Here is a 27,329-nt window from a genome sequence, read left to right as displayed (position 1 = left end):
AGAAACAGAAGAACATGTGCTCATTACTTGCAGGAAATGTGTAGCGGAAAGACAGGACATGATGACAGAAAGTAGGGCCAACAGGAATAGGGCTGAAAAGCTTACTTGTCTGTGGTGAAAGTGGGCAAGGTTGAACATTAGAGATGGTGAAGCTTGTTCCTGAAGTGTGAAGCTTTTGGGGCTTTTGTCTGATCTGCCTGATGTCAGTCTTAAGCAGCTGTGTCTTCATTCTGAGAATCATTGTCCACACCTGAAAGTGTGGACAACATTTTGAAAATGTCAGTTTACTAGAAAAATGTTGTTTTTTTTTTCTAGTAAAAGTAAAAGCCTCAAAGGTCATTGGTCATGTGATCATGGAGATTTGATTCAAGCTTCGACAGAGTGTTTTGAACCAGTCTGCTTCGATAGAGTGTAACAGGCTTTGGAGCCTCAGTGTCATTTCTGTCATCGAACATGTTTACTTGATTTTCTGGGTCAAGTAATGGGTCTGTTAAGGAGAATTTGAGGATTTTCAGATGTAGTTAAACCCAGTAGATGGCAGTAATGCAGCTCCATAGATGCCAGCTACCATAAAACCTCAAAGAGGAAGAAGAAGAGGAAAGAGAAAACTGCTTTGGAATTTTCTGAGTTCATTGATCAGAGATACAGTATGGGTTGGGTTTTTTTTTTTTTTTTTTTTTTTAAGTGTATTTCTTTATGAGCTCTGGCATTTAATAGAGGGTTTTGGACCACACAATGATTGATTCATAAAAACTCCTCAGACATCAATTTGATTTAATGATTTATTGACATTTACTTTTTTCCACCATGGTTTCTCTTGATACCAATAGTATTTACCATAAAGTTTCTTTTTCATTTAAATTACATTTATAATGTTTTACTCACATACACATTTATTATTTAATTTTCTTATTGCAATAAACAAGAGTAGCCAGAATGAGTCAGGTATTGCTACAATTCGCCATACAAACTCTTTGTCCCCTCTGACAATGAAATTCAAAAATAACTTTATTGGCAAGACAAAATTACACCATAGCCTCTCCATCTCTCTCTCTCTGCTCTGGGAGAGACTGAGGGCAGAATAAGGCTAAGGCTAGTAGCCTAAACACAGCTAACATGAAATACCTGCCCAGAAAATAGGAATCTAACATTTATTTCCCATATGTGAATAATGAGGAGGGATCAATGGGAATTACCACAGAATGAACATATCAAGGACAGTATGAACATATCTGTGGTGCTGCTACTTGACTGACCTATCAGGGACAAGATCGAAGTATTTTGATGAGGTTGGATCACTGATCAATTCTGACAGAATCCAGGATGTTTGATCAATCTTACTAAACCAAACATGTGCAGGTTTGTGTCTCCATTATTGTGATAGGCCACTTGATAGCTCCAGGTTGCCTCTGTCTCTGATTGGTGAGAAGTGGGGAGAGAGCCGGTCCCAACACACACTAGAATACATATGGTACACACACCAACAGGAAAGAGAGCACGGATTCTGGAATAGTATCTCACTCACAAAATAAACTCTGCAAAAGGAGGTTTCATTCAGCAACAAAAAGAGCACAACGGTGGAAGCTGACGCCAAGTCAGCTTCTTCTTTAAGTAATGGCATTGATAATGTTTCTCAGGATTTTCACTTAAACACATTTTGCACACAGAAAAAAAAAGTAATGCAATTCAGTAAGTCCAACTAAAAAATAAGCTTGTTGAACACATCTATCTTTAATCCTTTGATACCTGGCGTTGTACCCTGTTCCCCAAGCAGAGATTACCATAGTAAAAAGGCCCTTTAATATGAAGGGTCGGTACCTAAGCCCAGCTACACCTCTGTCTCTCTCTGTCCCTTTCTAAATCCCTTCGAGGGCTTGCACTCCTCAGGGAAGAACAGAAAAGTTTGTCAGCTGGCGTGCTCCCAGTTTACACATGACTCCAGACAGCATGTCACAACATGTCACAATGATAACAAGTCACTCTAATAAAAATTGCTCATTGCATTGCAATATTCAGACAAAGGTAAGACATTAGAGCTCATTGCTTCTCAATGAAAGGGCACAGTGTACATCTTGTTCGGAAAAGGGTGATAGCTTCAAGCTGTCGAGCAAGATAGGTCAGCTGCTGCTTAGCTAGCTTTTGTGGCTCCCCGCTGAGTCAGTTGGTTGGCCTGTATGTCAGTCAACATTTATATAATCCACTATCCACTAATTCCACCCCTTTCTTCTTTTCCCTTCATGGATGCACTTATTAACATTTCCTACCTACAAAAATATTTTTATTGAATTTTCTATTTTGCTCTTTTTTATGTGTGAAATAAACACAAACAGTCCAAACCAAACAAAACAAAGTGCTCACCAGTCTTTGTAAGAGAAAACAAATCATGGTGCATTTCATGGCTTTCAGTTGTAAGACAGGAAGTATTGATAGATGCCTTGGGCTGGACGTCTTGGCTCCCGCTCCAGGCGGCCTCACTGGACTTCTGGCTCGGTTGTCACTCAGGCTCAAGATCATTTCTCCAAGAATGTATTCTGCTTTCATCTTCCTCTCTTTAAATTGTTCCCTTTCAGCATTATGGTTGCCAGTGTTGATGTGCCCTCTACCATTGACTCATATGAACCTTTGGAAATGGGGGAGGTGAGGAGGATAGGGCGGGAATGGACAAGGTCAACCCAATGATGCAGAAGCCTGACCCTGCAGGACCTTATTGCGAGGCTGCATGCAGAAACGACATGCCATTGCACAAAGTTGCACCTAAGTCATATCTTCCCACCTACACAGTGAATCAACTTGTGAATGAAGACCAGGGTGATGTTAAGTAGGTCATTGACATTCTTTTTGATGACTTAATGTGAACAGAAGTCTCACTAAATACATATGAACCATGCTCTCTCCTGTATAGTATTTCTCATTGCTGTGAGTAAAAGCACAGAATCTTGCCATCAAACACTGTCTAAGCTAAAGACAGTGACCATGTATCAAATACAGCAGTACAGTATGTACCAATGTGTGACTTCTGCTGTTTCTCCCATCCTCTCTCCCCTTTGGTGATGCTCTTCTCTGACTATTATGAAGGTTGGCAGATGTGCCCTGTAGCGATCTTAGTTGGTACAGTCTATTTTAAAACACAAATTCATCGGGGCCTGTGTGTGACTGCATGCTGCCTAAGGTCAATCCATTCACTGACCCGTGCCAGCCCTCCTCTCACCTCACCCTCTCAGAAAATGACAGGGGAGTGCAATCCCCCACAGTCACTTTTCTGCTCTCTCAACCCCCCCAACCATCAGACGTGTTCAGATGCGGCTACCACCTGCCTGTCAGCTGAAGTCATGTTGTATCTAGCGAGGACCTAGTGTCATAAACTGAAGAGTTGCTGGCCTCCGGCGCAGAAGGGGACATGTACAGTACCATGGAGGCCGCCACAGCTACATGTGACGCATACAGCAAAGACCGATGGAAGCAGCTACCCTACTGACATAACATTATTGTCTTGGTTTTTGAGGTGCATAGGATGAGAGGAACACGTTGAGCCGTGATGACAGAAGAAAACTAACCTGGCCCGGAATAATTATGTAACACTACGTGTGGTTTAATGTTTCTAGAAAGGTCTGCAATTTGCTTCTTCTGTAGCTATCGAGGTGGCCATGACAGGGCCATAGTGCAAGGGAGAGGGACCAGGGGAGGTGAGAGATGTACAAGGGAGTTCAATGCATAATGAATATCTCTCCTCTGCTCATTCCATCTGAAGGATCACTCAGAAGTCTTTGAAATGGAGGGAGAGTTTCAGGTAAAGGGAAGAAAGAGAGACAAATACTTCTACTCCTTTCTGCTGCTCCTTTCCCTTGCTTTACTCTCAGTTCAGTTCTTAAATGATTGGATTTTTTTCCCCTTATCAATTGCTGTTTGTTGATTTAGTTTGAATCTTCACAGTGTGCTTTTGGAGTGGCTGTTCCTGACTGGCAGAAGTCATGGGATGATGTGTCAGTAAGGGGAGAAGAGGATTGGCCCATGGGTGGTGCGAATGGGCCCTGGGGCGGGTCTTAGGATGGCATGACTGAGAGGCGGCCCTTGCAATAGGTGATGGTGTGGGTGAGGTCCAGGAGCTGCTGCACGGAGGGCCAACGGGTTCGAGGAAGCTGCAGCGGCCATTGCTGCGGCAACAGCCAAGGGGTTGGGCAAGAGCCCTGCACCCAAAGCTTTGGTGAGATCCTTGGAGAAGGTCAAAGAAGGCTAAGAACAGAAGGTGGAGACAGGAGAGAGAGCGATAAAATTATTATTTCCAGAAGGTCAACACATGTAGGGGAAACAGATACAAGCCTTCCTTTTGAGACTCTTTTGATATGTGATAATGCAGAGATTTCAGTTCAGCTGAATTGTATTTTCAGGAGGTGGACACAGCCAAAACTAGAACAACTGGCAGGCTTTTGAAGGGATCAGGGCAACATGCTCAAACCACTCCAAGGCCTTGTAGACTTCATGTTCTTGGTTATCATTGTCTATTTGCTCTGTGGATCTCAGGTTTGCTGACTAAATGTCACAAGAGGAGTCAGAAACTTGAAAGGTTACCGTCAGATCAGCTCCCCTGTGCTTCTTGTGTCGGCTGAGGAGAGGGTTAGGCTTGCCCGCCATGCCATCCCGGTGTCTTCGACTTGATATGTGCTGAAAGGAAAGAACACAGGAACACAAGCTAGTCCCACTTTCCCTAAGTGAAAATATTTCCCATATTAGACCATTAAAAATAGATGTAAAATCCAGCCATGTGGAAATGCTTCTTCCTCCTACCTGTTTGAGTTGCAGTTCAGAGTTGACCCGCACATTGCAGATCTCACAGTGGAAGGTTCGTTCCTGAGTGTTGGGGTCCACTGGCCCCCCTCCCTGCTCTCCACTGGGTTTGGGGCCTAAGCGAGGATACGCCTTAATGGGGCCCAGCCCACTCCGTGCCTCCAGGATAGTTTTGTGTTTGGTACCTGCAGGCAGACACACACACAAGCAAAGACACCATACTGTCATTAACCAAGATGAAATTACACATTTAGAAGCTAATAGAATAAAATGAAGTAGCACAGTGGAGAGGTATCACTATTTATAACATATGAGTCATGCTGCTTCCACTTGTCTGAAGTAAAATGCATTTGGGCAGCGTTTCTCTGTGGCTCAAAGCCCTAATGAAGAAACAGTGACAGTGACAAATATCAGGGAATGAAGGAAAAGAACATGTATGATTCTCCAGTAAATGATCACATGTGAGCAACATACCTACAGAACGTCTCAAAATAAAGTTGTAGTGATGACTTTTCACCACTAGAGGGCTGCAGTCAGACAGCTGTGTAGCTGTTGGTGATATGGAAGATGAACTCAAAGCCCTCTCTGTTAATATTAAAATAACGGATTGATTATGTTTGATCCAGTGCAGAGGTTGAGATAAGGTCATACAGTATGCACTGTAGTGAATTATATCTACCACATGTGCCAATACCAATGACAGCACCGGACCACTGAACCTTCACTTTCAAAATCAATAATTTTGCCCATAAATGTCAAAGTTTGGAAATTTAAGGGCAGGTTATTATGAGAACCAGGTTTGTCTGGTCTTGGGATGGATTTTGCAATCCAAGCATTTGCTGTGCTGTACGATCATTGCACCTGTGCTTTATACTGTTTCACTAAATATTTATGTGATGAAATAACAGTATTTTAACAAGCTATAAACAGCTGAAGCTCAGGGTTTTGTAAAAGTGGGAATAAATAACGATATCTAAAATCTAATTCTGAATGAAATCCATGCTGTATAAAACTTGATATGGTCTATTTTTTTTAGTGGAACGGCCATTGTTTCTGTCTACTATTAATAGTGCTGGAAAATCAAAATACTGACCTGTTTTGTTATGGGTGTGTAACACTAGACACAAAACAGTTAAATAAAAACATAGCAAATGTGGTTCTTGGACTTAAAGCAATAACAAGAAATAACACAATTACATGTGAACTCAGGCCTCTTAATGGTCTGAGTCTCTCTACGCCCTGCTATTAATCTAATCATGATTCCAGCAAGAATAAAAACTTAAATATTGAGCAATTCAGAAAAAAATTCTGTCAGATGTTGGAAATAAATGTTAAAAAGAATTCACAAGAGTTTCTAAACTTCCTGCTTTTATGGGTAGTACTTCTATGTATGGCATTTCCTGTATAATCTTAATTTGAACAAATCCCAACGGCTGAATTTGCAAAAAGAGATCACATAGAGTGCTCTCGCATGTTACTTTCCGTTTCAAGTGGTCTGCAAAGCAGCACACCAGAGAATGTGCCAGAATAGTTTCTCATTAAATAATCGCATGTTTTGTTCTTGGCCGAAATATTTTAGTCATGCACCCGCCCCATGGACCCTGTGGCCCCCCCTTACTGCTATGCCTCTCAGCTCACAAAGTAAAGCATCCCACTGTCATTGGCTCTAAATTTGAGTCACTCTCTAAAATCCCTTTGAAAAGAGTTAAGGTTACAGAAGAGAGAGAAAGCGTTAGGGTTGGGTGGATGGTGGAGAATACGGAGGCTGTGGGCTCCACTGGGGAGGAAGGGGCTGGAATGACGGATTTCGCTCATGGCCAGAAATGTGCTCTTGGGGTGTCTGTTTTTGCCTTTGTTCTATTTTGGTCTGACAATGGATGGCTCAGTGGATTTTTTGTCTTTGTAAGGTTGACTCATAGTGTAAACCAACACACAAGGAGACAAGCCGCATTTGAAAACACAAAAACAGGCAATTGGTTGACGGGAAACTGTTGCGTAAATATTAAAATAACATTACATACATCATTCTTTCTCTCTTCTTTTTTTTGGTCTTTTTTTCTGTTGTTCATTCTGTGCCACGCACGCTGTTCATGTCTTGGTGTCTGCATGACATATGCTTTTATTTTTAAACCCTGCTAACATGCACTGTTTTGACTTTGAGAATGAGTGAGGGTGATTGCTTCCAGATCATTTCCTTCATAGAGTCTCAACTGTTTCAGCTCTTGCTCATCCAGGGGTTGAACTTTGGAGCATGTTAGGAGACAACAGGCTATGACCCGGGATCATGTTTAGAAGCTGTAACATATTGTGGGTGATCTCTTGTTTTACTTTCATGTGCATGAACATAGCAAATGTGCTGGTGGGCAGATGTAATGCCAATTTATTGTTACATAGTTGTTAGAACGATAAAGACTTAATCAGAGCATGATAAAGCATGAATTCCAAAAGCCTTCTACAAGGTAATCTGACCATGATGGTTGCAATAATCGCACATTTATTGATTAATGCTTTATTCAACATTAAGAGGTATTTGTTGGCTGCTTTGGTGTCTGGCTGAGCTGGCTGGGTCTAACATCACTCACGGCAAGTGGGATAGAGTTGCACTGATAAGGATTCAGTCTTTTGTTGTGTGTTGTGTCTCTTTAGTTTTTCTTTTTGTACAGTACATATGTGTGTGTAGTAGAGTGTATTTCCCCAAAGAAAGTTTAGAGATCCAGCAGATAGAAACTGTCCTCAGAGGGAAACAGGGTCACAGGCAGTGCTAAATTGGTAGGGCATAAAGGATTAAAGCAGGCAGCAGGACACCTCAAGGGTATTTGGAGCCCTGAGAAAGTGTTGTCATGTGTGAAAGCTGTTGAAAGATGTTGAAGTTGGTATTGTGGTGAGCTCACCCACATAATAGCCGATTTTTCTTTTATTTTCCTCCTAAATCCCCTATGCAGTGGTTACCATCCTCCTCTGCAACTTTTTCAAGTAAAAGGCTTCAGGCAGTGTGGAACACTTTTTATGCTGCGTGCTGCAAATGGCGAGATAAATCATGAATCTTTGAGTGGGGGAGAGTTTTCTTTTAAGCAAGTATATCTTGTGTGAATAAAGAAATTGTAGCGGCGCGTGGGTGTGTTAGCAGTGCACTGTATGAGAGAGCAGGCACTCACAGGTGAGGCACCTTGACAGAGCTCCTGAAACCAGGAGAGCAGGGCTCTGTTACAGAGGTCGTGGCTGTCAGTGTCAAACAGATCAGTTATCTGCTGATCAGTGTTCTTCTCAGTACCCTGTGCTGGGTCGCACTCAGCCTGAAACACTTACTAAGGACATTTCTTTAATCAAATTCATGACCTCAGACAGGTGCACTTACAGCACAGTCAGGTTCGTGTGGATCATGTACTTCATGTTTGTGCAGCTGTGAGGAGCCCAGAGAGTAAACAAGCTAATTAAGATTAAGGGGTAGAAGTTTTTATCTTAAGAGAGATTGTAAGAGTAACTGCTACTATATAAGTAGTTAATGTTACTATAGCTTCACTCACAATGTGTGATAGTCTTTGTAAATAAATTCTTTATATTTTATGATTTTTTTTTATTTTCATGGAAAAAGAATTAAAAGCAGGGATGTCAGACTTTCAGAGTTGTGAACTAAATGGGATTTCCAATGAATTTCTTCTCTTAAATTAGCCGTTGTTTGATTTTCTCTGAGTCCACTAATTACCTAGAAATATATTGCATTAGCAACCATTGCCACTTTTTTTTTACACTTGTAGACTATTTTTAATTTCAATTTTAGAAAGTCATTACAACATATTTGGACGTTGGTGCATGGGTCTTGCAAAATTTCTCTGACACACACAGGATGTGAAATGTTTTGTTTCCAGCAACAAGAACAGCTGTGTGGTTTAAGTAAACAGAGAAGAATCTAAACGAGGGACAAAGTTCCAACTCCGGAAATTCAATACAAAATCCAAGGAGAAAGATGTTAACAGTTAATCCTGCGTGGATTGATTGCCAGCTAATTTCTCAAAAGTACATGCACTACAGCAATTTCAGTGTATCAGAGCTCAAAGATTTGCCCACCTTTGTTGTGGGCCTCCAGCTGTGACAAGGAATTGACTGCCACCTTGCACAGTGAGCAGTACAGCAGCTTCTTGGCCTTGTCTTCCTCTGTCTCTGGGTTGGACGGGCTGCTGGAGGCCGAGGTCCCGGCGGCTCCTGAAACCGGGGGTCCAGATCCGGGCTGCTCTGAGTTAGTGCTGCCATTACCACTGCCACAGCCTGGGGAGGAGGAGGAAGGGGGAATCAAGGGAGGAGTGGGAGTAGGCAGGATGGGGCACACTGAGGGCACGGGGGAGTCCATAGGTGGGGCTGGTGGGGTGGTAAGAGTGGGAAGGGGAGTCGGGGCCAGCAGAGGCCCATTTAACTGCGAAAGAGGCCGCGTTTCATCTACAAAAATAAAGAGAGAAACAAAGAAAAGAACAAAATAAACACAATGCAGAGTGGAGAAGAATCAAAGAACTGATTTTATAGTGCAAAAAGTTCGTAACTCAAACAATAAAGTGTTTTACTATTGACTTCATTGCCTTTAAACTCTGTGGTGAAGTAAAGCCCCCCCCCTGAAAAAAACTGTGCTGTGTCAAACCACATTGCTAACCACTCCCAACTGAATATGGAAGGCACAGTCTGCTCTGTAGATCAGACAAACCAACTCAAAGTGCTTGCAGACGGAAATGCTTTTTATTTCCTACTGTATAGGCCATAATTGGTCGAAAGAGCTCTTTTTAATTTAAGTTACACATGAAGTTGTGGAGGAAAACCTATGCCCCCATGTGTGTTAAAGGATGGGCTCGTGTTTAATATGTTTCCAGGCTTTCTGAAGTTTTCAAGCCGGTCTTTCACTGATATGGTCTCATCTCATTGAATATCTTCCGAAGAGAGAAATAGGAAACAGATACCTCAGCCCGTGCATGTTTCCACTCTTTCCCACACACCTGTTGTTTTTGGCTGGGGTTAAAGCAAAATGACATTTGCTTTGTCACAGGGCAATACATGTGGTCCAAAGAAAATATCATTAAGTGAGCTCTCCTCTCACTCTCTGCTCACTTTTCCCTCTCTCTCTCTCTCTCTCTCTCTCTCTCTCTCTCTCTCTCTCTCTCTCTCTCACTTTGTCTGTAGTTTTAATTTCTTACTGTTGCATGTGTTTCAAATGTATGATGGCTATTTTTTCTCTTTTCATCATAGAACATGTTTATACATACATTTCCAAACACATGTTTTTGATCAGCCACTCCCATACGCAATGCCTTTGGTATTCACAAGGCAATGGGTGTTGGCTGAAAAAAGACCCCCTAAATTTGGGTGGGGTACTGAGAACTCCCCCCATCAGCAGGGACCAGCAGGCCCCTTTTTCAAACTCCACAGGATGTAGCGCCAAAGGCAGGCAATGGAAAAGCCCCTCTGGATTATGGTATTAAAGGGATACCATGGAGTACTTCTGGGGAGAAAATAAATATTGACCTTAACTGCTCAATTTCCTTTTAAGGATCTTCACATACTTTGTCATTTTGTCACATGACAGAGTCCATAGGGTGGATTCTGTCATATGTCCACCCTATGGGTATCTTTTTTAGGTTTTTGTTCCACCTTGTGATTCTTATGTGACAATATGATAACTTGTGTATTGCATAACTAACAGAGAGTTGCTCTGGACACTCTATTGCATCATCTCTGATGAAAATGCCATCTAGAGTGCTTTCCATTCCATTGCTTTCCAAGATCAAAATTCCCTCTCTTTCCATATTGGAAGTTTCCAGCTGCAGAGCTGCTGGCTGCACAGAGAGTTTGTCAAACAGATGTTTAGTTAAAAAGAAAAAAAGGGGAGTATTTCTTACTCTGACTGTATATGGCATTGAGGAGTCCATAAAGCAGGTCAGGATCAAAGTGCTGTGTGAGGGTAACTGCTCTTTGAAGAGTTTTTTTTTTTTTTTTTGACTCATAACGTGTCTGTTTTGCCACAGTACAGATGCTGAAGTTGATTTCAGATTGTACCTGCAAGTGCAGCAAGGCAGGATGATAGAGAAGCCAAAGTAGTTCTATCCAGTATTGTTGTTGAAGTTTGCCCACACTCAGCACTTACACATGCACACGATTACAATGCTGAGAAACAAACCCAAAATCCACTGTGTCCATGTGGTTTGAGTTAAAATCAAGTGGGAAGGAACAGAGGTGTTTGGCCAAATAGTAATGAGGGATTTCATGATCCATGACAGCCTGGAGGTCTGCCATACAGAACCATCACATCCAGTTGCTGTTTCATCTCATATCACAGTGAATGTCTCCTACACTCATCCCCCTGAGAACAAGTTCAGCTTGAGGCTAACCCCTTGGGGCCACAAAGCCATAGCCACAGTAATGCGCTGTTTGTCTCAGCAACCCATAATCAGTAATCACACAGAACAACAAAGTTTCTTTTTGTCATATTTACTTACCAAAATAAAAAGCCTGAAAATTAATTCTAGAGTAGACAAATTGCTTCATTTTTCTTGCCCCGAGAATCCCACTGTCAGTTACTATATTCTTAATAAAGTAGGGATATGTGAGTCTAATTAAAAGCAGTTAACTGATCTTCGTCCCTGCTAGCTGGCCTCATAGCCAAACAGAAGACGGCATTATTCACTTGGAGAGGTCAGAAAAGGGAGATAACTCAGTCCAGATGGTTTACCCTATAGCCCGGTGTCTCTGCATTGCCTTAATCCACATCAGGAAATCAAAGCTATGTATAGTATGCGGTCTTTGGGGAGAAGTTTTGTTGATAAAGCCATGGGATATAATATAGACAAATTCAAACTAAAAGCTAAGGAACTTCCAGTGTTTGCTACAAGAGTCAATGTTCATCCTGATTCTGTAAGTGTGAAATTTTCTGTAGTCGGCAATAACTTCTTGGAAATAAATATAAAAAAAAAAAATCAGATTGTTAAGGAGTGCCTATGTAAGCAAATGTTCCATATTTTACACAAAGTGTAAGTGATCCCATAGGGTTAGAACCAAACAACGAGTAAGCTTTTTGTTGTTATATAAGATGTAAAGTTGAAAGCAAAACAACAGTGTTATTGCCATAATCACTCCTGTGTGTCTGTGGAACATTATGCGGTGATGCATATGCTTTGTTTATTTTAAATGTCTAATGAAAGCAGTGCAATCAAAACAAAGGTAAACAGATTACAGAGGCTTGCATTATTTTGAGTTACCAGTCATCAACATACTGTTCAAGCAATTACACCAGGAGGTTTACCACAAGACCAGGATATTGACTAAGTGTGGGTATGGCAGCTTGTAGGCAGGCTTGTTTCATTCTGTGTGTGTGTGTGTGTGTGTGTGTGTGTGTGTGTGTGTGTGTGTGTGTGTGTGTGTGTGTGTGTGTGTGTGTGTGTGTGTGTGTGTGTGTGTGTGTGTGTGATCAGGGGTAAGGTTTACTTAGGCAGGATGACTCCATCTGCCACCAGTGCCCCCCAATGCCCATTCTTAAGGATTAACGAGCTACGAAACCTAACGCTGGCCCTACAAGACCTGAGCCTCATTCATAATGCAGTTGGGTGCCTTTTTCCCAGTCTGGCCTACATCTGAACTCTGAGTCACACACACACATACGCACAGACAAGCAAATTATGTTTATCAGATGCTCATGTTATTGCAGGTAGATTTCATCAAATAGCTCACTAGAGAGGAAAAATCTGGTGAATTCCCAGAAAATTAGACTCCATGACCAACAACAAATCTAGGCAGAGCATGAAAAGCATATCAGTTCGGTGTAACCGGATACTACAGTCACCTCACGGCCATGCAACCCTAGCCCTCACATGAAAGTCATCTATTTAATTGACCTTGGGTGTGTGCGCGCCTGCGAGTGTTTGTGTGGACTAAAGAGTGCTATAATATCACAGTGGTTTTAACAGGACCCGTCATTAGAGTGGGAGTGTCATACAGCAGAGGGATAAAGATGAGGGGAGGGAGGGAGGGATGGAAGAGCAGAGTTTCTCTCCAAGTAAACAGCTGCCTCTCCATTGCCTGCAGCCACAGCCAAACCCTCAGTCCTCTATACCAAATCCCCCAAAGCCAAGGGCCTCCTCTTTGGGGGCAACACTGACCACAAACTTTTTGAGGGCTTAAAACTCATGACCTGCTCTGGTGGCCGTAAGGCTGAAGACCTTACACTGTTTTAGCCATCAGCAAGGTCTTTATGTGTCCTGTTTATGGCCATCACCGCTTCATGACTGTGTTTAATGTGTTAATGAGAAATGATGCATCATGATGCATCATGGCAATGCTAGACTCTACCATTACTGCATCACATCTGAATGTCTCAGAGTACTGTGATATTGCATAACATCCCATTTCAACAAACAAACCATTAACAGAAAAAAAACACTCAACATCAACAACAAATGCTGCTCTGGGTTGTAAGGGATTTGCACTGTGGGAAATCTTTGCCTTGTAGTTCCGAATGTGTGCTTGCACAAGCCTAACCACGTTGTTTGTGTATGTGTGTATATGTGTGTGCATACATTATGTGCATAGCCCAATACTTTAGCCCAATCTTTGTTAGCTTCAGAGTAACTGCCCCTGAGTGACCTGTGTTAAGCTCCGCAGCCTAAACCACAGTGTCCGTCCTCCAGATGCTGCATTCCCAGTCGAGGTCATGCACGTCTGCCTGCTCCCAGAAATCTGTCCCCCTACTATGGAGCAGTGGGACAGGATCACACTGAGGACATGCATACACACACACAGACACACACAATCACACGCTCACAAGTAAGCAAGCACACAGGCAGACCAGGAAGAGACAAGGTTCCAGGGTCACGAGAAAGAGGCTTGGATGGAAAAAGGCATTCTTTCACATGTTGCTACTTTCAGATCTCAATCATGGCAGGCTTGTTTTGGCTTCTCGTGTTCTTGGAGTTCACCCCGGGAAGTCTCACTAATGGCGACTGGCCTGGAGCTGATCTTAGATCTCCCATGAGGGAGGGTGAGTGAAAAATGACTTGATTCTTACAACTCTGGGATCAGTGAGAAGAATATTTTGAGCATTATTTTTATGGATAGTAAAAGAGCCAAAGGCAACGAAATGCTAAGACCTTTGGTCTGGCATGTTGCTGCATTGTGGCCTTTATTGGACCTGAGCTTCATTTTTTCATTCATCGTGTTTGCTCTGTGCCCTCCTGTCAATAAGGTGCAAATGTCTGGTAAACAGTGAGCTACAGAAACCATTGTAAATGTCACCAAAACATGGCCGGGCTATTCATTGCCTCGAGGACAGAGTGGTGACACTGAGGGAATGGAAAATTCTGGTTGGAGAAAGGAGAAGGGCAGAGGCACACAGCACCCGGTGTCTGAGTTATAGCTTGAAATAGGAGGATGAGCAAGACAGGGAGAGATGAAGTAAGACTGAGACAACAGAGACAGAGCTAAAGACATGCTGCTAAAGAAAGAGCTTGCAATGCCTCGATCATGCCCCGTATCCTTACCGCCTAATAAATTCATCTGCCAGCACTGAATTGCTTTTCATTAAAGTCAGATCAGCTGCCATCTCTGTCCTTTCTGACTTACATTCTGGTCTATCAGACTCTTCCACAATGGTGTCATCTTTATTTTTCTCAATCAGTCTTAGCACTCATTACCACCACCCTGGACTCAGACAACATGGTCTATTTTAATTCTGTGGAAAAATGGTGTTGCACCTCTCAATGACTCACTGAGGATTGTGTGATCACACACGCACACACATACACACAAAGAGATATGCACCCTACAGTGGGGTTCCTTGAAAGGATGCCAAGAAACTGCCATTTTGCCAAGTTCTATGCCAATTCACGCACTCACGGTCCAAATGGATGGACCCCAGACCAGTTTTATATTGCGCGGCTGAACAAAGCATTGCTGTGGTTAGACTGGACTAATGCAGAGGATTGCCTGCGGTACAGTAATGATCTGTCTACTCTGATTAAACTGTCACTCAGAGAACGAGATGTCTGACATCTGTCTTTCATGCTAGTTAGTCTACTCCTCTCTGTGCTATGCAGCTGTTGGCCAGATAAGATCAATAAAAGGCGATCCCCTGACATCAGTATATTGTCCTAAATCAAAACAAAATAAGTCTGTGATGTAAACTAGTGACCCATCTTTCAAGATAGTGAGCATTTATTTGTTTGAGCATAATCTAGGCAATGTTCCCAGTTGTAAATATTTTCACCTTTGCAAGGAGACTGTAATGAACTGAATCCATTTCTAGAATGTGGAATGAATACATAATGAAAGTCATATATTTGGTTAAGGTTATGCCAGAATTTCCATTTTGGCTCTAACTTCACAACCCTGTTGGAAAATGGGGTCTGATTCTCTCTGCTTTTAGTTCAACTTTCCTTTCAACCTCTTTCCTCTCTGATTAACGTGTATTTATGAAGCAGTTGCCTGTGCTTATTAACTGTAGCTGCATTCAGACAGACTTTTACACACTGCTTGGAATTTAATGCTCAGTTTAATTTCTTAATGAAATTTAATATGTCCAGGGTCACAGAAAGGAACTTGTTGACTTGAAATTGTTTTTGTCTAAAAGTTTCATTCAGCTACCAATCTTTTATGAAACAAATATCTCTAAATTAATTTTTTATTTTCCCCATACAATAAACATTACTGTCAGTGTTTGCACTGTTTCTGAGGTTTGTGGGACTTAAGATATGCTGAAGCCAAATCGGACCACACACAGAGCTGAGATGCTCACAAGAAGAACAATATACTGCAAAGCCACTATGATTAGATGCCTTTGTTATTCTTGCATATTTTCCATTTCATTTTCCAGAAAAACGATAAGCCTCTGAACATCCTGCATGGATTGAAATGATTATTTCTACAACAAAACTCACAGAAGCACTTTTTTCCTCTTTCTAGTCTTGGTAGTATTTTCTGCTCTCTCACCAGCTTTGCTGGGCTCACTGTCTGAGACAGTGCCTGGGGCTCCGGGCGGAGACGGGGAGGTGGTGGGGGGCACGGTATGAGGCTTGTCCCCCTCCTGAGGACGACTCTTAGAGGTTTCGATGCCTTTGACTCTCCTGGCATGGCGGTTTCCTTTGTAATGTGCTTCTGCCTGGCTCTATAGGAGAAGATGGGAAAAAAAAAAATACGTTTGTGTTGTCAGTGACCACCGATGCCAACAGGTGAATAAAACATTGCAAGTTGGATTAGACACCTGCACATGCATGCATGTCATTATGATAGCATGTTATTCAATATGCTCTGGGGACTGGAGCCACAGACAGCAGGCAGGTTTACAGTGGAGAAATAGATGGATTACAAGCATGGGAACAAATATATGCAAGGATGCAGTGAAGGCGACATCTGACACCGATACCTGTCTGCCCCGCTCGTATCGCCGTCATCTTATTGTCAGGTTTTCAAATTAGCAATAAATTTTCAGGTGGTATATTCAGACTAACAGTATATCTATTTTGGGTAATCTGTTTGTCTACATTGGGCATAGCTGCTCAGCTCAAAGTGACATACGTCCTCTGCAGTCTAAACCTCTACATTCACCCTGACAGTACTTGGCTCCAGCTTTCATTATTACAGCCTCGCTGACAGGCATGCCTAGGGGAGTTAAACCCAGGGTCAGTGGGATGCCACGCAATCAGCCTGGAAGACCCATAAGCCTCATACTGACGCTACCCTCTGTCCTACAACACACACACATTGTTGCAGTATATATTATCAATGGGCACCCATGGATTCTTAAAACATAAATACTGTGATATACCTTCAGCTGCTGGCTGGATAGGGTGAGGCTCTTGCACAGTTCCAGACTTAATTGCTTGCCTGTGAAGTGGTCAAAATCTAAATATACATGCTACCAGACAGCAAAGACCTTCTCTGTAATATCTCATAGTAAAGATAAAATGTAGATTCTGAGTCTGGAGACTCCAGCAAAAATAAAACAGTGCAGAGCTCCACTGCAGAAGCTAGTGGGGCTAATCCTCTGATGAAAGGCTAGCTACTAGTTAATGTGTTTGTTCAGAGTGTAAACAACAGAGGTGAGTCATTTGTTTGGAGACAACCGGGACATCAGGGGATTCTGTCTCTAGTCTGTATGTTTGTGTGTCTGCGCAGAGGTATGTGAGTTTGGGATAACATACTGGATAAGATGCTTGGTTGCTATACTGAGCTGTCGCCAGTGGTCTAGCTTCACAGTATGGTAACTGACAACAAAAGCACAGACTGACATGCACACATAGGTGGCCAGGGGGTATTTATGTAACCCTATTTGTCATCTAGTCACCCATTTTTTATCCCCCCTCTATGAAGTCTGTCTCAATTAACTGGAATTACAGCCTCTCAGTCGTACTCCTTCGCCAACCTGTCATGTTGCAGTATCTGTCCAGACCTATATAATGTACTGTATGCAGTGATGTGTTCACATGCTTGGACAGTGAAACTGATTCTGATAGAACTCAACATTGTAGTCATGACAGTAGACAGTGTTTAAGTATGAATGTTTCTGCAAAAAAACTACAAATTCTAAAACGTGCATGTTTCACATGCATCTTAAAACCAGCAGCAGAAGTGAATGTTTGTGCCAGATGTAATAAATTTCCCTCCGGGCATTCCTGGTAGAATGCGTTCACAAGAATGGGATGGATCTGAGGTCACAGCAACTTTAACCTTTGAGGTTCGGCCACCAAAATCGAATCAGTTCATCCTTGACTCCAAGTGAACGTTTGTGCCAAATTTGAAGAAATTCCCTCAAGGTGTTCCAGAGATGTCAAGTTCACAAAAATGGGACAGGCAGACAACCAGAAAACGTAATTCCTCCGGCCATGGCTGTCGCCGGCACGGAGGCATAAAACACAAATAAGCTCCTTGAGTGAGATATCGCCCTGCTTACCGTCTCTACAAGTATACTGATTGAACAGATGTGCCACGCCATGTGCTGTGTCGGCCAAATAATTTTTGTATCAAGGGGCTTGTGATGAAGATGATTATTAAGTGGCTGAATTACAGTTAGCTGGCAGGGAGAGTGAGAGACATAGTCTTGAAGAGTGGCTGACAGCTGCCATAGGTGCTGAAAGGCTTGGAGAATTTGACTGACACTTAGGACATCACACTGACCACAGGCTCAGGAATAGGGATAGACTGGCTTGGTAAAAAAAGGCAGGTGGTGATGAGTAATGTTTATGAACCCAGTTGCGTATGTTTGCTTTATGTGTGTACTTGATGGCATTTGGGACGTTAGCTGGCATGGTAAACCAGGGGCATTGGCTGCAGTGATTTAGAAGATTACATGTTTCTTGTAAATCATGATGACAAACTGGGCTGTAACTGTACCCTGTCAGTGGGGTCTTAAGGAGCTGCTCAAGCAAAGCTGGCAGCTCAAGGTGGAGAAATGTGTGGAGATGGAAAGGTATATGATGTTGCATGGCAAAGCAGCCACTGAGGATTTCTTAACCTATCCCACCAAGCCAAGGGGATCAACTGCCAAGCCGCTGAATGTCAGAGTGAGGTCTTGGATGGAGAGAAAGGAAAGAGGTTGAAGGGAAGATGAAAGAGGGATGGTTCATAGCAGAGAAATACAAGACAAGGAAGGTGATGTAGAGAGCTGGACTGAGAATGGGAATGATGTAAAAGAGACAAAAATCTGCAGCATATCAGCCTGTGATGCCTATGTTTCATTATGCAGAGAGTTGAAACTGAACAAGAGCTTTCCAGCATGACTATCATTGTGAGGGGAAAGATGCGATGTTACACCATAGCTGCAGCTGCAGCTCCAGATGAGACCGAGGGGAAGAAAAAAGGAGAGGAAGTTAAAAGTGAGAGAAAATAAAAGATAGACCAGAACAATGAAACAAGCAGGAGACGGAGTGTGGGGGAGTGATAGCGGAGGGGGAGAGCAATGAAGGAGAGAGGAAGAAAATAAGGGATGCATTTCAGCCAAGTCTTGCTGCGGCAGCTGTGACGTTGGTCAATGCAGCGCGACAGTGCCTGTGATGTCACTAATGCAGCACGCCACCAAGGTTATTCTGCGTAAAACCACTGTTTAGCACCTCACACCACCACACGACGCAGGGACAGTGGGGCACAAACCCTCCCCCGTTCTTTCTCCCTCTCCTTTCCTTCCCCTCCAAGTCTCCTCTCTCCCACTTTCCCAAGATGCACTGGGGCTGTCAGAGCCGGACACTAATCCATGCCCTTGACAAATGCATCTTATAATAAGTAGTGGCAGGCAATTTTAGGCATTTCCACACTGTAAATAATGCAGCATGAGAGAGGGAGACTGATAGAAAGAGGGGGAGAAGGTTTCTGGGAGAGAAACAGGCAGAGAAAGAGAGAGGCACAGAGGAGAAAGATCAAATGGGATGAACGAATGATGGCAAAATGATGCGTGAAATGAGGGGAGCACAGGGTGGGAACAAGAAGGCAGAACTGGATCCTTTGAAGACAAATACATTGATCATGACATTACATGGTAAGCCCCCCATCACTGTCTTTGACCTAAGCAACCTAATCAGCTCATAGATGGCAATATAAAGACAGAGAAATGTCAACATCAAGGGCAAAGCCCAAACTGGAAAAATGAGGCTGGGAGTGCAGCACAGGATTCTTCAGAGTGTTGTTGTTGTTCCACTTTCAGCTGTTTCCCGTCAGGGGGTCGCCACAGCGAATCATCCGACTCTGACGATTCGCATGTTTCAAATTTGGCACGTTGTTTTACGCCGGATGCCCTTCCTGACGCAACCCTTTACACAGGGAGAAGGATTCTTCCGAGTGTATCCCACTGTATTATTTTCATCCATGAAATATTCATCCTGACTTGACATTATGTAAAAGAGAGCAGTGTGGGTGGGAAGTAATTCTATGGCAATATGGAGGCCAGTTTTTCACCAGCCGAGCTTTGTAGGACAGCACAAACTACGCACAGCCTGATGCAACTTAGACATTGCTGATACAGTATATTGCAGTGTGTGCTTTTTTTTTTTTTTCTTTGAGCACACTGGCAGTGAAAGTGACAATGACAATAGAGAGGTGGCGTAGTCCTGCACAATACAGTCCTGAGGATTCATATACATGTGAATTCATGTGTGTTTGTCAGTAGCCAAAATATACAGTATACAGACAAGGTTGCTGTATGTGTCACCTGTTGTTACTTTTCCACCCATGTGCAAAAATAAGCAGAAAACATAAAAAGCATTACCAAGTGCTCATAGAACCTAAAGTTGTGTTTTTAATTTGTGACCTGTTAATGTATCTTAATTGCACACATACTCTTTTATTGCATCTGTGTGACATGGGTCTTAGTCTCTTTATATCACTTTAATTTGTTGTAGCCTGGTTAAAAATAGGAAAATGAAAATTAAATGAAGCACGTCACTTGTCACTGTGAGGAGGGGGGATCTGTCCAGGAGAGGGCCAGACTGTGGTCAGATATCACTCCATTCCACCTTACTGCTATCTATAAACACTATTCCTATAACACAGTATTGTGCTTATTTTGGTTTATATTAGCCTGTGTACGATAGCCAATATAATGGTTTCTGTATTCTCAGGCATAGAGAGTTTCTTTTGTAACTTTGCTCTTTATCTTTTTCTTTCAACTGCCATCATTAAAACAATGTTTTTACAATAAGTTAAATTCTTCTGCGTAGATTTGCTGCACATCCTAACTTTATCCAACAGGACACGTCTTTACTAGAGAAGCCACTATTCGATTGCTAGCTGTGGGTCTCAAAGTATTTCATTGTATAAACATCTCTAACGGTTTCCTGTGCCTATGAAGATATACAGCAGAGAACTGTGCAAAGAGTAGTCTCAAGATTACAGCCCTGCAGCTCCCTGACCACATGGAAACCATGATTGTAGACCTGAGGAGTATATATAGCACTGGTCCACTCCTTAATGTTGTGTATTGTGGATGGATGGACGGAGAATCACGGCCAAATTATACACTACACACATGACATTTGGCTCTGATGTTGTCATGTGTCTATCCTATTTGTCTGCAGCGAACAGAAAAAGCTGAGACTGAGTTGGCATCACTACACATAAAATAACTTCCACATGATTTTTGTTTTCATTAATTTGTCATCAGTCATGTATGCAAGTTGCCCTTGGGTATAACGTGCCATTAAACTCTCATTATGACTTCAGATAAACTGCACCATATGGACAAACAGATGAAACTGCTGTTAAAATTAAAAAATTAAAATACTTCATGACATCCTAATGTGAAATTAACTTTCCACGTGTTCAAGATCTTAATCAAGCTTTGTCAGTGTTGATGAGCAGGAGAAAATCTCTTCAAAAAGGCAGGGAGAAAAAAAAATGCTATCTCTCACCCTCAGCTTGTGCTGCAGCTCTTGAGGCTCTGTGCTGCAGTGATTATTGCTTCTGCTAACGCTACGCTGTCTTGAAACAAATTAAATTCCAGAGGGGTCGCAACTGCCAAAACACAGCCCAAACAAATGTACCACATCCTCTGTGTCAGTACCTACTCTCAGGAGAGCAAATAGGATACAGAGTCCTCCAACACATTCCTAAGGAAAATGTGTATGGTTGTGAAAGGTGTATGTGTATGAAGAGCAGAATACACCATGTGCAATGCCACGTTGGAAAACGAGGCGTCGTGAGAGATGAAGGGAGAGAAATACTGTGTACGTGTTGCGTTCATGTTTTTTGTTGTTTCTGTACCTCTGAGTTGAAGCGGATCTGGCAGACGTTACAGGAGATGACTGGTCGCTTGGTCTTGACCAGAGGAACTCCAAAGGTGTGGTTGATCACAGCCTTCTGCACCGGGTCCATCTGACAGAAAATGCCAGGGAAGGAGACAGAGAGAAAAACAAGAGAGAAGGGAAGAAATCTGTGAGCTATAATTCATACTCCCCTGTTCTCTGCTCCCGAAGTTCTGGTGCTACAGGTTGACAGGCCAGTCTATCATAATGATGTGAGGGGGCTCTGTGCTATGCCCTCTCCCTCTGATGGTAGAGGCCAGTGTGGAGTAGAGAAGCCCACAGTTTTTCTGCCTAAGAAGCAAATCCTAAAATGACCACATACAGGAATGGAAAAAGTGCACAGACAGGCGTTTACAGCTTCTATCTAGTGTTTACTCTATGTCTGTGTTTATAGTCAGCAAATAGAAGTCAACAGTGTTGACAGCGTGTTGCTACAACTGAGACACCTGTTGCATCCTACCTAAGCTCAGGCTTCTGATCCTGACCAGGTTGCAGCTTCATACAGTCCCTGTGCTAATTGTTTCAGCTAGGACATCCATCATCTCTGCTGTGTTAAGCACCTTGTATAAATTTAACTGACTTGCTTTAGCGTGTGTCAGTGGCTAAGCCTCCCACTTAAACTCTGTCCCAGACACAAAAGACCTTGCCTGTACTGATCTAAAAGGGCTTCACTCCAATTATTTATCTGGGTTTGAAGCTGAATTTATCCAGTGATCATTGTTAATTGACCTTAGCATTAGTCTGGAGTCAATGGGTGGTGTGGATTTCCACCACAGACAACTGTCTGGCATTATGTCTGCTGATAAAGCAAGCAACATTTAGAAGATGATGTGGTAGTGTATGGGTATGCACAAGGAATGAAGAGAAACAAAAGTCCTGGCCTGAAGATCGATATGGATGAGTGTGTGTGTTTTGAATTCATAAGGCAGTGAGGGAATGTTCCAGAGAGCCCTCCAAGTCTGATGCAAGCCTGTTGGTTTGGAGAGCCCCACAGACTCTAAATGACTCAATTTGGCCCATCAATACGTTTAATTTGGCTAATCACCAAGTTTTACTTTAACCTATGTTACACCCAGAGCCATGGTCTCATCCAATATACAGATGACTCAAACCTCTGGCCTGAGAAGTGACAAAAAGTAAAGAGAGGCTCAAATGAATATTCTCATAACTCAAGCTTAAACAATTTGAATTTCTGCAAAGTGCTTGTTACCCGGCAACTCCAAAGACACTGGGTAAACAGTGAAAGAAAGAAATGGGGAGGAGGCCCAAGATATTTAGCTGGGTGACAGGACGGTACAGAAACACACCATCTGGAGGGGCGAATGAGTGGGAGAGGAAGATGAACTGGGACACATAGAAAGAGAAAGGGAGGGAGAAGTAGGAAAGAGCCAGAGAGAGAGAGAGAGAGAGAAAGAGAGAGAGAGAGAGAGAGAGAGAGGCCCAGGCCGGACATCCTCACATTGCACATTCTTATCTCATTTGGCTCTCTTTACCATACTCCTCGTTCCATGAGTCCCTCTGTTTCTCTCCCCAGAAACAGCCTGAAGTAGGCTCTGCTGCTGCTGTGAATTCAGATGCACTGGAAGGGGTTGGGGGGGGGTGAAACTGAGCAATGACGACAGTGGATGATAACTGTCTGAACAACTGCAAGAATAGCTCAGCCATGACTATGCATTAGTGAGCTAAAACCAGCAAAATGACTAGTTTAACACAAAGAATGCAATAAAACACCCATTTACATCAACAATCAACTCAACATTCTGACCAAATCCTTCCAACATCTGCCAGATGTCACCTAAACTCCATGCTATGGTTGTCCGTGCTGTGATCCATCATCATCCCTCACAAGAAAGTTTAACAAGAGGCTGAACAGGCATGGTGGAGTAACTGTACATGTGACTCATGGGCTTCTCCCCAGCCAGTCAGTCCAGTACTCTGGGTGTGGGTCAGCAATGATCCATCCAGTCGATTCAGCTGTTTAAAAACACTGTCCAGCTGCCAGTAAGCCTTTTTGGATGGCTGCTCACATGGCCTCTTACCCGAATTCTCTCCAAAACATGTTCTCATGAAATAGGAGCAGAGGACTGTGATGTAAGGGAAGAGGGATTTTCCAAAACTCACACAGTTGCGTTGACCAATTTTGAGAAAATTAGCGATTGCGTTTCGAATTGGCTGTGTTTCCCACATTAAAAGTTTCTGATTAACTCCATTCAATCTTGAAAATAAAAAGAGTGCATAGTATTTACAGTCATCTCGATTAATACAAATCAGCTGAGTGAGTTTTGGAAACTTGTGTCATTTGGAGTATGGAGCTGTTTGAATGTGATGAGAGCTCTGGCTCTTCCAAGTAAGCCACACAGATCACTGACTTTAGCATCACTCAGTGGTCATGTCAACAGCTCCACAGGACCTTAAGACCCAAACGCCCCAATGCCTTTTGTTACCACAGAGCCTCTTCTATGGAGAAACAGCTCAAAGAGCAACCAAGCATCTCCTGGCACTGCACAATGGCTTGCACCTAAAACTCACTGACAACCTCATTTGTGTTCTTTTTTTTCTTTTAATCCCCACTTTTTATTTTTCTGTCTTTCATCCTTTCTTTGTTTCTCTTCTCTTCCTCTAATGTGTTTGATCAAATCCCTGCAACAAAATGTTTGAAAGGAGGGTTGAACTCCAGCAAGGAGGAACACACTGCTATGTGTCTCGTGGTGGGACCACTCTGGCAGTCACAGTGTAGCCTGCACTGTGCCAGATAAAAAAAAAAACAGCCTTTGAAGTTCTACAGTACTTCTCAGTCATGCCCAGATTAAGACACAGTGGGATGAACAACAAAACGAAAAAAAAAAGCCAAAAAGCTCCAAACAATTACGTACTCACCTTCTTCTCCTCTGGGTCTGTAGAAGCTTGGAGCTGCATTGGTCCTCCTGTGTGTGTGCTACCGGCCAAGGTGTGTGTGTGGGTCTCAGCATGTGTGAGACTGAGAGTGTGTGTTGCACCTTCCTCACTCATTCAGCCTCCTGGTCAGTTGTGTCAATGCTGAATACAACTAACTGAGAAACTGAGAATCTCACTAAAAAATAGGACTTGTGCCTAATGATGCATTGCCAGATAAGATTTCTTTTTTTTTTTTTCCCTTTCCTGGCACAGTCTCTGCTCCTCTTTGAGATGCTGCAAGAGAGTGTCTTCTGTAAGAATTTTCTCAAATTTCTCTCCCTCTCTTTTTTCCCTGACACATTACCTAACAAGTGTCTGTCCCTTTTGTTCAGTCTCCACCTCCTCTCCACTCAGCTGCTTTCTCTCTGTCTGTGTCACGCTTCCCTGTAGTGCGATTCCCCTCACTCTGCTTTCCAGTTTTCTCCTCCCCTTCTCTCTCTCTCTCTCTCTCCCCCGTCTTGCATACTCAGTTTGTCCAGATGCAGCCAGGATTGTGTGTCCCGCACTCCTCCTACTCAACTCTCCCCCTCTTCCCCAAGTTCACACCATCTATCAAATGTCATCATCAGCCAGTGGGGCTTTTGCCCTTCCCATCAGTCCCTCCGAACACATATGAACACACACAATACTCTCTGGTTTCTTGCTACAGTGTCTGCTTTTCAACCAGACATCAATGCACATAAGCCCCATGTGGAACTGTACAAAACATATTCTAAATGGTTTCTGTTTTTGATTGATCAGCCTCAGTCTGAAACCTGTAGAGGCAATAGTTATGATAAAACATCAGTCATTTAGTCCGGGAAGATTAGTGCTGAAATAAAAGCGTTATGAAGGAGGACACATGCTGTTGGAGAGTGAGTTGTTTAGGAGGGGAGTGAAAGAGAGATGAAAGGAGGGCCGACAGCAGGTGAGACTCAACAAGTCTGCACACAGCTTTGCATGAATAGACACCTTCATCAGAAATTCCTGACTTTGCGGTCTGAGCGAGTCCACATCAACGCAGGCAGCTCGGCTCAGAGGTGTGTGAGCGTGCGTCTATATCAGGACCAGCTGCTGCAGATAAATAATTCAGCCTCGTCACTGTCTAGAGGCACATTGGGTGAGACAGGCAGGTAGAAGACAAATCACATTAAAGAACCATTAAAGCTGTATATGGCTTTAGGAGAGGCCATTCCTCTGCTGTGGGGCTAATAACCCTCAATGTGAAGTAGAGTCTCATTAAGACTGTACAAACTCAGCACAGATCACTTATTAAGAGAGAGTGATAGAATAACTAGCTGCCAGCTTAGTGCACGGACATTTCTCAGTGTTATTGCTGCTATTATGCTGTGACTTCATTGAAATATTGTGCATATCCATATTTATTGCAGTGCGTTGGTGCAGGCAGACACCAGGAGGCATCAAAGACACCAGAAATGGCATCCTTAATGTGAAATAATCCTACAGTTCACCCTCCATTCATACAGTTATGTGAAAGAGATGAGATCCAGGCAGAATGCCATTCTCTGACTGTTTAAACATTCCTCAGCCTAAAAGCCCAACAAGCCATAAAATAAAGTCAGTGATGTAAACAGAGCTGAAAACACTTACTCTCTTACTCTAGGTCTTCCTGTATAAACTACACAACACTAAATTAAACATAAAAACATCTCTGGGAAAGCTGAGGGCCATGACATCCTCTGTGTGAAAACATCAAGACAGAGATTTCATTAGCAGCAACCATAGTTGTATCTTTTATTTTATTTTTTTCTCACTCCGTTTTTATGGCTTGAAAATGCATTCTGAAGTTATGCTACACATTCAGCAGATCAAACAGCTGACTGTGCACTTCACTTCAGGCACAACCAAGTCAAATACCAAATGAACTATCAGGGTGAGTGTGTCAGTCAGTCATTTCTCCACTGTTTTTAATGCAATGCAGTAAAAGCACTAAAACCCCTGGCCGTGTGTATGGCAGTATGCAGTGGAGCTATAAGGTCATAGTGTCCTCCAAGCCTCTCCTATGGCCCCATCTCCTGGCCACAGGGTTGCAAAACATCACTCACTCAGGGCTGGCTTCCAGTCATAAGCAGCAACAGCTATTAACATTCACAGCGTCCCTGTGGACCTTCAGACATGGTTAATGTTCTGAGGAGGAAGATGGGGAGCAGAGGGATGTTATAGAACGAGAGAGAGGGAGAGCTTCAGAGGGAGTACTGCAGAGGCAGTGAGACAAAATGAAAAAAGAGCAAGCAAGAATGATTTCAGGGCTGTGCTAACAGACTCAAGAGTAGAAACTGAGTGCCTGCATAATTTCAGTATCTCTATTAATCCATGTCTGCTGGGTGCACTGCAGTTTTAACATCAGTGAGAATACCTCCACTTGTGTCATGGCCCATGGAGGGCTATTAAAATGACTGTATCGTTAAAATGTGTTTAACAGTATCTGGACTCCTGTTACTATCCCTGTGGTACCATACGTGGTCAAAGCACATGCCAGATATTTTCAATTAGTGACAGGAGATTGCTATGTCGCGCCTTTGCAAACTGCAGCCAAATATACCAGGCTGACACATGCAGAGGATACCTCTGGTGAAGACGTGGTCCAGGAATAGCATTGCCCCACATGCAGCACATACAAAGTTCACTGATTTTACATATTGCTGACAAGAAATGTGTTGACGTTCCCTGATGGAGTCTGGAGGAGCAGGCGGCACATTATGCTGAGTTGGTGAAATGCCAAATGTCTCTACAGTCTAATCTAAATGATAAGATGGTAGTGAGGGCCTAGGGAAACAGGAAGAACCCTCTCCATTAAAATAAATACCACATCAAACAAACTGTATGTGTTTGAAGTACATAGCTATAAGGATGGCCTTAGAA

At 42.9% G+C, this 27,329-nt stretch overlaps 1 protein-coding gene across 1 annotated transcript; it reads right to left on the bottom strand.

Moving 5' to 3' along the window:
* Positions 1 to 781: 781 nt before the first annotated feature.
* Positions 782 to 24,837, bottom strand: znf385a (zinc finger protein 385A). Its single transcript, XM_041064451.1, has 7 exons — positions 24,411 to 24,837; positions 21,493 to 21,603; positions 15,736 to 15,910; positions 8,848 to 9,213; positions 4,783 to 4,967; positions 4,567 to 4,659; positions 782 to 4,230 (listed from the first exon to the last, which is right to left on the bottom strand). The coding sequence occupies exons 1-7, from the start codon at positions 24,540 to 24,542 to the stop codon at positions 3,982 to 3,984; spliced, it is 1,311 nt and encodes a 436-aa protein (XP_040920385.1). The 5' UTR covers positions 24,543 to 24,837; the 3' UTR covers positions 782 to 3,981.
* Positions 24,838 to 27,329: the final 2,492 nt, after the last annotated feature.

Source organism: Toxotes jaculatrix, chromosome 2 (genome assembly GCF_017976425.1).
Source record: "Toxotes jaculatrix isolate fToxJac2 chromosome 2, fToxJac2.pri, whole genome shotgun sequence".
NCBI classification, from domain to species: Eukaryota; Metazoa; Chordata; class Actinopteri; family Toxotidae; genus Toxotes; species Toxotes jaculatrix.
This window is presented reverse-complemented; position numbering and strand designations above follow the sequence as displayed.